The sequence below is a fragment of the Falco cherrug genome, chromosome 4 (genome assembly GCF_023634085.1).
Source record: "Falco cherrug isolate bFalChe1 chromosome 4, bFalChe1.pri, whole genome shotgun sequence".
NCBI classification, from domain to species: domain Eukaryota; kingdom Metazoa; phylum Chordata; class Aves; order Falconiformes; family Falconidae; genus Falco; species Falco cherrug.
Genome location: NC_073700.1, coordinates 3,366,360 through 3,379,512, shown reverse-complemented (window position 1 = coordinate 3,379,512; position 13,153 = coordinate 3,366,360). Strand labels below are relative to the sequence as shown.

Here is a 13,153-nt window from a genome sequence, read left to right as displayed (position 1 = left end):
AAGTTTTTATAAAAATACTGAATTCAAGAGAACATCACAGTAGAGGAAGAAATCTTTTAATCTTTTAATGCAAACTGTGGTTTTGCAGATATAGCCCTCCCATATTCATTGGTAAAAACTCTTGTAGTTAATGAAATTTTGTGCAGGTGTTCAGATGTGTCTGTATGAAGTTATCTCCAGGCAAAAAAGCATTACTGATGTACTTAACCACTGAAGTATTAAATCCCATTTTAAAGCTAAAGATATACTTTTTTTTTTAATTTCTCTTAATTTGTACATAGATGCAATCATGTGCTGCTACAACTTTGTGCACAGAATTCAAACTCAGTCAAACTGGGCTTCTTACCTATATGGACTTTTCTGTCCCGAGATCCTTCCCGCATTTCAACCAGACAAGGAAATTTTGAAAACTTTTTCTCAAATTGGCTGCTGGCAAAGACCAAAGGTAGGATGCCACTCCTCATACAAGACCTGCCAACATGCTCTCCTTTAAGCCCAGCACAGAAAGTCAGAGGACTTCTCCAAGGTGGCCAGCATCCAAAGAGTGTGATATTTTACAGCATTTTAAATGGAACTATAAACAAAAGAAGATACTTCACAGAACAGGTGTGCTAGTTACTACGCCTCATAGAAGAAACAAAGAAGAAACACCTGGCATCCATTTCAGATGTGAACTGGAGCTAAGGATAGAACCTAAACATGAAGGAATGATGGCAAGGAAATCAGACAGCAACAGCAGCACTGGTGGGAGGTTTGAAAATCATGTGGGAGAACAATACTTGTGTAGAGGGAGAGCGGGGATTGCGGTGGGAGAGCCAGCACAGTGGGAGGGATTTTCCTGGATAGGTGACAAATTGCTTCAGGAGGGTGAGTCTAGCCCCCTGATTCTCCTCATCACTGAGTCACCGTGGCTGTATATAAAAGAAGCAGAAATAATCTCTACCTAGATTTTGGCTAGAAAAAAATTATCTTCTAAGGAACTTTAATGGGGAATATAACATACAAGTTTCCTTTTTAATTAAATACTGATATTGCTCAAGAAATCAAACTTAATTTTCATAATCTGGCCTTCAGTTATGGATATTTGCCTTAAGCAAGCACAGAAGAGAGTTTTTGAATTTCAATACTGTAGCAGGAACAGCAGATAACGCAAAGGATATAAACCGCAGCTTTACAGTCCTGGTTTTCAGATTAATCTTACAGCCTTTATTTAAATATAGTTTCTGTCAGTAGAAGTTCAGAAATGGTTTAAAGTATGTTTCAGTTTTCTGCCACTAGAAAAGTTCAATGCAATGAAAGTCTGTCATGGATGTCAAGAGTTCCCACCACTGCTCTTTAGTGCAGAGAAGAACAGGGCAAAGCAGCAACAACCTACCACAAAATTCAAGAATGCAGTAAAACAAATGTGATTCTACTTTTGCATTGAATTAGCCTCATGGCAGCAAACGCTAGTCAGTGCAAAATAGGTATATATACTCATTTTATATATAACGTACTTCATAGTTCAAGCAAAGACTGATGAACATGGAGCCCTAAGAATTGCTGTATGGTACAGAAAACAAATTATCATGATGCTAAGATATATTCATTTAAGGGTCTCTGCTTTTTTGAAGGAGTTTCCAGTGAGCTTATACACTTTAGGAAAGCAAAATCATTAATCATCACTGTAATATTCCCTTTCTATTTCAAAAAATATTAAGCTCAAAATAGCACTGTGCAGAGGTGCAAACAGGAAAACACAGTGCTAGGCTTATTGTATTTAGATCTCTTTGTTATGCATTTAAATTAATAATTTTTCATGAACTTTTCTCCAATTTAACGTTCAAGCTTGCTGGTAAATTGCATTTGACCAAAAAGCTTAAAATGCTTTCACCTTCCTTCCGACACAGTTTTGTGAATTTACTTTCAGCTTTTGCACTACAAATCCATCAACATGTTTTGCTTTAACTGGCAGGCTGAGTGAAGAGGCCAAAACCTTCACTGGCTGACAGAGAATTAAACTACAGGTTTTTAATGCTTAACGTTCTCCTCTGACCAGTGCTGGAAAAGCAGCACATGTGGACAATTTGTTCTCTGGCTGCCCTATAGACACACAGACCTCTGCGTTCACTATGATCCTTCATATGAATGAAAGCCACAAAACTGGTTTTAGAAACACCTCTACCATTCATGTAGATATCTGCAAATAGAGTCATGGAATTAATTACGGAGCTCGCCAGGCATTATCACATGGAGCTGTTCCACCTTTACCACCCATGCCATTGTGCCCAGTGCCTATGAGAGCAGCTCTGCACTGCCTGAGAAAGAGGCAGGCAGCACCTGGTTTCCCGTGCTGAAGTCAAAGAAGGAACTGCTCTTGCTACAGTAGCTTTCTGAAGTGCAAGGGTAGGAAAAAGCCACTGAACCACCTCTTTGGGTGGGCTCTGGCTGCCCAGTGTCCCTGTCTTTTTCTATCAAGTAGATCAATCTTGTCTCAGAATGGTTGAAACAACAAGAAAGTTCAATGCTGGCTCCAGGTTTCACCTAACAAAATATCTGAAAACATAGCCACTGACTAAAATACAGGTCTTACCATTTCTAACATTTGTAATGTTAACAGACATTAAATTTGAAGGTCCCTAAACACCTTCCTTATCTGAGTTGAAGCCACATTGCAGGTATTGAAGGTCAAGGCTAAGGAATGCATAAGATCCCCTCTGGCATACAGGCAAGTGCAATAACCAGCCAAATTCTAGGCCATTGTTCAGCATTACTGTACAAATCTTATTTTCAGTATTGAGCACAGAATTTTCTTATAGCGCAATAAACATTCGGTAAGAAGTTTATAATTTTCTTCTCTAAACCTGACATGGAATAGCATGGGAAGAGCACGGAGTGTCATCGCTTTCCAGTAAATAGATTTTTGAAAATACTTTGCTTGCACACGTTCATTTTATTTGTTATTCATTCTCCAGAAGATACTTTGACATGATGTTGAAAGTCATCTGTGTGGTTGTGTCTGCCCCTTAGCACAGCTTCAATAATTTGAGTCAACAGGAAGCTGGAATGAACAGAGCTCGTGTTTTATATGCTCCTCCCTGCAGAGTGCCTACAAGTTTCCTGCCAGTGCATCAGTCTATTGCTCAAGACTATTAAAGTGTAGCTTGAAGGGGGGGAAAAGCACAAAAGTGCAACTTCAGACAGCAGCACATGAAGGAGGAGAAAACAAGGTGGGAAAGAGTACCAGAACACCACCAGAAAGCAACAAAGGGCAGTTGAAACAGACCTTCCAAAGAAAGCAAGGTAAGAATAGAGAAATGAAGTGTTGAATCAGAGTAGAAAGATGAAGACAGATAAGTAGAAAATCAACTGCAAAAGACATGCAAAGCCAAACACAACACACGAAGGCATAGAATTATGTAAGCTTGGCAAAAGGAGCAAAAAAGGAAAATGCCAGGAAACTTGCAAAAAAGTATTTGGCTGTCTGCTTACAAACTGTAGGAAAAGAAACAAACAAGAACGGCAAAATTTACAATACTACCAAATTTGACAAAAGGAAAAGCCACAACCAGCCTTCCCTCAGAACGATTGCAGATGAGCAAGGAAATAAATTTTAGCATAAAAAAGTGTTCTATGGCACTTCGCTTACATTTATAATTCTTAACAATAAATTTCTACAACGAAGGAGACAAAGCCCCAGAGGTCTTTTAAAGATGTTTCAGTACAAGATGGGTTTACACCTGGAGCGCCTTGTAAAAAATGCCAGGATCTTTCAGCTTTCTTTAAAATAACACAGATATCTCTCTGCCTTCTGGGTCTTAATTCCACTCTGCCAGCTCTTGACCAGAAAACAGTTCCTATTTTTTCCCCCCTTTACCCCCCGCATCACTGAACCGATGCAGCAGGTTGTCACTATGCCAGCAGCGTCTCCGTCACTGGAGGCCAAGCGGCTCAGCACCCAGCTCACCCGCGCCGTGACAGACGGCTCTTTGCAAGCCGTTACAGCTATGGGGTACCTTCACACACTACAGTGGGCTTCCACATCCCCTCCATGATTACATCAAGTCAGCATTTCCCTCTAAATACAGACTCTTCCACCAGCATGGCAACAGCTAATTAAGGTCACAGCACTCACAAATGTTTTTTTGTAGGCCCATTATCACGTTGTAGGTTGTGCTGTCTCCTTCACCAGGGTAAATGTGTAATTAACATATCAGCAGATCCTTGAAGCCTTTTATACCAATCACTGCCACGTAGCCTCTCAAGGAACTCTAACAAGAGAACAGATCTGCAGCCAGCTACAGGTGCTGCTGTGTTTTCCCTCTGCAGCAAAGGAACCAGAACTGCCACCATGGAACTGGACTGATCTCAGGAGAATTTTCTTTCTCTTCAGTCATATATACTTGGTCTATACAACTGCAGCAATTCTGTAATCTCTGCAGTGCTGAAATGCTTATCACTATGTGAATCTAGAAGTAGCAATCCAGATACTATAATGCATGTAATTAGTATGTCACAGTCAGGTTTAACTGAAATTAGGTGTTCTATCTACGGCAGTCATGGACATTGTACCTTGCGGTCCCTGACAAGTCAGTCTGCATGTTTAGTATAGTCCAATTAACTCTACCTTACTGCAGAAATCCACTTATTAGCAATCTGCTATACACAGTTGGGGTGAAAAGCTAATAATCTGTGGTATTCCAAGACTGCACCCCTAGCACCACTGACTGCAAAAGGAAACTAAAATTAAGAGCAGGGTTCAACTGATGTAAACACTTAAGCATGTAAATTTCACAAAAATCTTAATAGGCAGTATGCAAAAGGTTGCATGCAGACAAGAATTTTTTTTTTAAATTCAATCCAATACACTGCTAAATCATGTTTTTTAAAAAATATTATTTTCCCAGTCTGAATCGTGAGCATGATTTTCACCTATTACTGCAAGCACTGCCATTGTCATCACATTTTCCAGTTACTTCCAGCCTCCACAATCACTTACATCAGGTAATTACATCACAATTACGTACATCAGGTACTATTGGAAAGATCACATACAATCTCCTAAGCCTCAGTTAAGGAATGCCTCATTTCTTGAATGACATTTTCTAAAGGAAAACAAAGATAATAAAATATCTAGATCGTGATTTTAAATAATATCAAGTGATAGCCTTGAGTAATTAATTATGCTCTTTTTACTGTTATAAAACTTTCATAAATGCTTTACAGATTTACACAGGTCCTGTACACCATTACCTGAGTAAAACTGTAAGATGGAACATGAATCCAGTGTGGGAAGTATATCTTTTTACCTCACCTTAACTCGACGTAACTGAATTAAACCTGGTAACAGGGTAAGTCACACACAAAAGCGTGAACCTTAAAACAGTTCCTCCACAGCTCTGCGTGCACTCAGCAATAAAGAACTTAGTCTTTATTTATAAAACCCATACTTTCCCCCTAGGTAAGTAGCTTTCTGATATTCTTACTAGCATTTAAATGAAATCCATCTCACCAGCCAGGATCATTAGTTTTTCATGAGGTAGGTGGTAAGTGTTATCACAGAACTGAAATAACAGCAGTACTGTAATAAACCCAAATCATTAACATATTTCAGTATGCAAACATCTCACCACACACATTCATTTCAATATTTTCTTTGCCATGGTTGCTAGCATCCTAACTTTTCAAAGGGTTATATGGTGCTTTGAACTTTTGACATACATTTGAAGTAACTATGTATGTCCTGACACTGGAAAACGCAAGCTTTAAGACTTGTTTTCAGAATTTTTTTTTAATATGTTCCTGACAATCTTCCTACCTCACCCCCATCTTTCATTAACATACCTCAGATCAAATACAAATTTGCTGACTGTCTATTGGCAAAGGCACAGAAGCCCGGGGGTGTCTACAGACACAGTAAAAAAAGTTTAAAAAAAAAAAAAGTAAAATAAAAAGTAAAAAAAAAAAAAAAAAAAAAAGAGTTCTGCTGCAAAACTAAGGGCAGGTGCTTCATTTCCTAATGTGGGGTGTGAATCTGTCCTCAGGGCTGTAAAGAGATGATGTGCGTCTGGAGCGGAATCTTAAAAAAAACCAAACAAACAAACCCCCAAAAACAAACAAAAAACCCCACCAAAGAACAAACAAAGGAAAGACCTGATACTCTGAAGAACAGTCATTTATAAAACAAAGATCTTGTGTGTTGGATTCTAACTTTCGTTTTATTCAGTAGCCCTTTTACAGCTAGTCTAACTCTCCCAACTTCTTCCCCTCCTAGCAGTTCTATACTACTCCTGATGTAAATGAAATCAATTCCCATGACTAATTTTTCATCCCTTAAAAGCCCATTCCATTGGACACCCTATTTTTTTTCTGCTGTTATAGAAATTGCAATTCACTTCTGCCACTCAAATTTTACCTGCAGGAAAGTCAATCTGTTTCTCCTTAATTAATAAAGATTGTTACTTATGGCATTATCTAGAGTTCTGCTTTCTAATTTTTCAGAAGGCTTTTGAACTTGCTATTTTTATAGAAATAGCTTTCATACAAATATCAGGTCACCCACGTTAGCAAAGAAATTGTCCAGAAAGGCAACCTTTACATGCTATAAAAAAGGGGGCTAATCGACAGTAAGTCTAAGCACACGCTTGCTTACTTGCACTACTGCAAAACCAGCATGGGCACTCATGACTGCTTGAATACACTTTCTGAAATTCTGGCAGTAAGACACACTTTATGAAAAGATACAATTTGTATGAAGTCAAACCTATTTTTCTTATGTGAATGTTAAGACGACAAATAACATGAAACGGAATTAAAGTGTATTCTAGTATTTAAGCCACAATGAAAAAGACAAATATAAACAAGAAAAGTCTTAACTGCAAACACACAATTTCAGTTTCAGCAAACTATGCAGTTCTGTATGTGAGAGATGAGACTGGCAGGTGGTTCAATACCTTTATTCAGTGCTGTAAATGTTGAGCTGGTTTCTGATCAACCAACTTGCAGAATAATTTTGTTGGGTTTTTTTCTGTAACAATTTAACTAAGTTTCTGTCTGAACTGGTATGTTCAGGTATATGCTTAAATACATGTCATTTCAACAGTGGGGAACATTGCTTGATTCACTGGCCTGAAGTACATCCAGGAGCCCGGCACGGGCATCGATGGTGTCTCTGCTTCATGCTGGCATGCAGCAACAGGTCGGGGAGGGCCCCCCAAGGGCGTCCAAATCCAGACTGCAGTTTGCAGCAGGGATTTCACTCAGGCAGGGTAGCATGCATGAGTCAGGTGTCACCAAACAAACTAGAAGATAATAGCAAAACCAACACTCCCTGGATTCTGTTGAATAATTTGAATATTCATGATATTGGCTGAAGCAAAGGGTCAATGGATTTTTACCCTCGGAGTAAGTAAGGTTGGGTTGAAACAGGTTTGCATGACTTCTCGCAGAGCTTAGCTTTCCTAAATCTGATAAAGATTTTGTGATGCTCTGGGATGAACATGGTTGTGTCTACATTTCCCACTGTCACAAAGACCAGAAGTCAAGATGTCCCAAGTTCAACGCCCAAGCAAGCCCCTTCATGTTTGTACAGAAAATATTTGTGTGCTCAAATTGAAAGTCCACACTGCTAAGTAGGACCCAACTAAAGTGCAGGTGCCACCACGTATTCAGAACTCTCACATTTACAGGCTTAGCTTGTGGTCACAGGTAGTTAAAATGCAGAATTGAGGCCACTGCCAGAGCAAAGCATGACCGCGCATGGACAACACACAGACATCGCCTACTCAACCTCGATGTCCATGGAATTGCAGTGGGGGCATAATGCAACTCAATTAACAATTTCAGGGAACTACAGAAGATAATTAAAACATGAAAGAAGCTAGTTTGAAGCACATGACTTGTCTGACACCAAAATTTCTCTCAAACAGTTGTTTCTGAGAGGAAATACCCAAGAGATGTGAAATGGACTCTTGCTGAAGCTGTGCAAAATTTAAGCATTTCAAAGGAAACATATTTTGGGTGTCAGATGAGAAGCTGCAAGGTAGAAAAATCTCAAGGGGAAAAAAATATCATTCTTTATGTTCAAATAAAATAAGATCAGCTGAAAAATATTTTCATTTCATTCATATCTAAACTGAGACAAACTACAGAAATTTCAGCCAAAATGAGAATTTCTGCAAAACCCAAAGACTCAGATATGACAATTCAGAAGACAGCCATTTCATCGTGAACTGCTATGTCACACCTTATAAAAACTCTACCATAATTTGAGACTAAATTATTCTAACTCTAAATTCAAATAAGGCCTTATAAGCATAGTACTTCATTATTTGTTTCTAAGGTGTACTGTATAGAACAACAACAACAAAAAATATGGAGCATGACTTAATTCTTTTACACACATAACCATATATTAGCTTTCGCTGGGTTTTCCAGTTGTTATAGTAAATATTGCTGCAGCTCCCAGTTATTCCCAGCTATAAGAGTGAAAAATCAGCACAGAAATTTTATGTGCAACAAGACCAGTTGTAAGAAAGGGATATCTTTATTGGTCTGGTGGAAGAACAGCCATGACATTAATGCCACCAGAAGAATATTATGAGGAGGAATTATTAATTTACTTTTTATTGCATCATTATTGCATATAAATGCTACTGCTATTGCTTAACCGCCTAGCTTTATTGCATACAATGAATTAAAGCATTAAGACATGCCACACAGCATAGAAAATGTGATGTATTAAAATAATGGATTCAGCAATATACAATATATATTCTGAGAAGTTATAAATGCTCTAACAATTATTTATTTCCCACTGTAGTTTACTGCAATATAAAAGTATAATAAAATTAGCTGCAAGTGGTATATGTTCAAATCCGCTGACAATTTTTTGGAGAGATTTCATAGTAAGTATGAAAAAATAATCCTCAAGACAGTAAAAAGTATTACTGTTAAAATTTCCTGCAGTGTGAAAAATACTGACAACTGTTCTTTTCCTACCCAGATATCAGACAAAAAAATTATGAAGCTTTGGCTATTTATAACAAGCGGTATTCTTCAAGGTTTCATTAGACCTTGGACAACTGGAAATCTATTTTTTTTTAATAATTAAATTAAAATTAAATTAAAATTATTTTTTTAAAAATCTATTATAAGAACAATGACTGCACCATTGATAATCAACTTTTAAAGCACCATGTTTTAACTTGTTGCTACTAATGTTTAGTTCTCTATGAACCAAAAAGATCACCAAACTCTGTATTCCTACAAAGCATGGAATGAAAAACTGAATTGGCTTCTACATTAAAACTGGCAAAGAGCAGAGATTCCCCAGTGTACCTCATTACTCTAGGTGTAGCTGAAAAGACTACTCCCACATCCATATGCACAAGGATTATGAAAAGAGCTTTCAAATGAGGAAAGGAATAGCTGCAGATTTCCTTGCTAAAGCATAGCCCCAAAAATGTCACAGGCATGGTTTAAAACCACAAATATGAAAAATATTCTCAGCTTGCTTTTCCCAGACAAATTGTGAATAAACACACTTTCCTCACTTGAGGAAGTATGTTAGCATTCCGTTGGTTTCCTCACTTATTTCATTATTTGTATTACAAATATTTTTTCTCTCTGTCTACACGCCACCTACACTGGCTCTTTGAAAACATGATTGAAATACGTTCGTTTACTTTTTATTCCTTTCACTATTGCTTCACCGGTCTGCTAAGTAACTTTGCAGTTTGATACTCAATATTCACGAAGGGGAACCAACCAAGCAAACAAAAAACAAACAACAACAACAACAACAACAAAAAAGGCACTAACTGCTTTTGCACCAGAAGAACTTTTTGGTACATCACTTACCACCCACGGCTTGTCACAGAAGTTATAGATTGATTCCAGCGAGTTGACACTCGGGATGCCCGCATACTGCATTCCAATGATCAAGTTACGGAAATCTTCATTTTCTGCCATACTGAATGAATGTTGTCGAACCAGGACAAAGTCAGGCCTGAATGACCTACCAAGAAAAAGATAGGTTGCTAATAGTCAACGATTAAATTCTTTTTCCTTCAACAGCAAAATCTTAAAAGGGAAAAGTGTCTAGCTCGTGGATAGAGAAATACCAAATGAACACTCAAAACAAAGGTAAATGTTAGAAGACAGAAAGTTATGGCTTTATGAAAATCTGTACTGTATCAGTTCTTAATTGCTGTCCAGGAAACATCAGCATCCAGTCAATAACGTGCCCCCATGAAGAGGAGAGACAAAATATCATGGCTTTTCAGGTTGTTTGCCCCTGAAAGATAAATCATGTATATAAACTCTGAGTATGTTCTTTAGTTTGTGTACACTGGTTCCTAAGCCGTGACAATCAAAACCAAAGCAGACTGATGTCTCTGCCAGAAACCGAAGCTTCTTGGGAACAATGTTTTTTCGCTGCTGTTGGCAGACCATTTTAAAGACAGTAAGAAATGAAGCAACCCCATTGCTCGTAGAATGAATCATACTGTAACTGGAGATGATCACAATTCAACTTCTGATCAAGACATTTGTCAAAATCAATTTCTAAACTTGAACTACACATTTTTCCCCTCTCTTTCTCTCTTCTATCTAATCAAGTTTTCCTCTGTTGCAACTTCCATGGCTTCTTCTCCTACCACCAGGCACCTTTGAGAACAGTCTGACACCATCTTCAACTTACTCAGACCCTGACATTTAGTAACTGAAGGAGGTTATGGAAAACAGAAGACACAATGCAACAGGATGGAGCCACCAGTACAGGGGCAAGTCACTCCTAAACATGACTGTCAATGGACTCTTTTCTGCATTCAGATTTTATAGGTGGAAAAAAAAACCTGACTAGCTTGAAGCTGTCAACCTCCTGAAAGAAGTGTAACTGCAGGGTAAATTAAATTAGTGTAGTAAATCAGTGTAATTGTTTACTTGCCTTGAATTAATATAAGCTGTACGCTGGAGTGAAAAATTTCAAAGATTACAAAATGATTCAGAAATCTCAATCTAGCAAAACAAAACAAACCCAAAACATGTTAAAATTTCTTCAGCAGTTTAAGATTCCGGTCTGAATGCAGTAGTCAAAGTATATTAGCTAGATTTTTAAGTTGGCTTTCAAATGTAATGCATGACTTGGTAAAACCAGCACTTTTGATTTGCTGTCAAAAATCATTAAAATGGCACTCTAGACCAATGGCCAAAACTCTAAAGAAATGCTTGTTTTTAAACAAGTTTCCAAAAAAATACTTGTAGCATAGTTCCGAGAATTTGTGATCTAGGTTTCAGGATGGTGTGCCAAGTGTTTGAAACACAGAAATTCAATTTGTTGGCACAGCATGAATATAATACTTAGAGGACTAATGATGCCTTAATCAAAACTGCAGACCACTCAGTGAAAGAAAGAGACCACCTCTATAATCTAAAATAGTGCTAAGGGAATTACACATCATCTCAAATACAGCATTGTGTTTTTAAATAAAAGTAAAGAACGCAAAGTGTCCTTTAAAATACCCATTTAATGAAACAGTTGGAGAATTGAGGCAAGATACTTTAAAAAATAAAGATAAACCCCCATTTTTAGCTTTACAAAAACGCCTCAAAGGAACATGATACGTTTACATAATTGTTCTAGTGCTGTAATGACTGCTGGACAGAATGACTGTGTGTACAGAAGGTCATGAGAAAAAATTTAATCCTGGCTCACGCATTTGTAAGATCCAAAATCTCAGTGTTATGTAACATAAGATACCATTTTTCATGGTTTGATTTTCATTCACAAAATGAAATGAGCAAATGCCTGTTTATGGTTTTTTCCTCCTAAATCAAGACATCAAAAATCTGTCATTCAAATTTCTATGATTTTGCTAATGAATATTTTGCTCAAATCTATGATACGAGTTCACTTGGGACCTCAAATTAATAACACGTTCAAATTTTCATCTGAGTATTCAGGTGTTTATGCCTTTTTGGTAATGTGTTCATAGTCTGTATCCAATATGAACTTTGATGCCAGTGGGACCCGCAGCTTCTCCCATCTTTCTTAATAGTTGAGACGGACCGAAACAAAGGAACGTGTCACACATCCTGTTGTCTCACCCAAATTCAATGCTGGATTTCAAATAAAGTTTCTTGTCAACTGAACATGTAAAGAATGCAGGGATGCTGACGGATATTACCTTAGTGACACATTCCAAGCTTCAGGCAATAAACTTCACAAACCAATTAGGCTTAAAGCAACGTAAAGACTAGCACTTACCTGGAGATACAGAATATTTATGTTTCAAAAATATTTTCAAATATATTCTGTATCTCCAGATAAATTATCACAGAAACAGGGAACTGCTCTCGTATCATGTCTAAATATCCCTGTCACACCGGAAAGCATGCACATACGTGCAGGTGTATCACACAGATTTGAGTGAAACTTATCAACCTAAGGTAGCTCTATTTGGTTAATTAAACTACCCATAAGACTGATAATATTATAAAATCCTCTGTCATCTAAATCTTAGAGTTATCTGATGACACAACAAGATTTATCTGTTTCTTAACATAAGCAGCAGCATTACCAAGTTTTCTCAGAAACAGCAAATATACATCTTTGTAGATGCTATTTTCTGGAGGTTCCCAAATCACATTAAGTATTGACACATACCAAAGCTAACTTGGCCTCTATATTTTGGGTGTTTTTGGAAAACTCTCTACAGAAAAGCCACTAAGGAGCAGTGATCAAGATTTCCTGGCTCCAAAAATTTATCGCTGGAGAAAAAACACCACCATCACCACCACTACTAAAAATATCAAATCTCTTACTCTTCTAAGGAAATAATCTTGTGGATTTGGCAGAAGTGGTTGTTGTATTAAGCTGCAGTATTTTTAGAACACACAAGAGATTAAACTGTTGTGAGTTTTAAAGCATAAAGTACACAAAGTATTTTTTCATGATTTTTTTTACATGAATGAGCAGACATTTTCAAATCTTTTATTTGGACAGATGTTGTGCAAAAACATGACGATACAAGACATGCTGTATGCTAGCTCCCTGAACTCTTGCCTGAAGAGAAGCATAAGCAGTAAACAAAGATAAACATAAGCAGTTATCTACCACTGTTTGTTAGTGGCTTGATCCACGTTTCTGAATGCACTTGTTCAGTCAAACAAC

At 37.5% G+C, this 13,153-nt stretch overlaps 1 protein-coding gene across 1 annotated transcript in view; it reads right to left on the bottom strand.

The window, feature by feature from the left end:
• Positions 1-13,153, bottom strand: part of SYN2 (synapsin II) — a 197,251-nt gene that overhangs the window by 100,452 nt on the left and 83,646 nt on the right. The window contains exon 4 of the mRNA XM_055708850.1: positions 9,841-9,997. Coding sequence (XP_055564825.1) covers positions 9,841-9,997 — 157 coding nt within the window. The remainder of the gene's footprint in view (positions 1-9,840; positions 9,998-13,153) is intronic.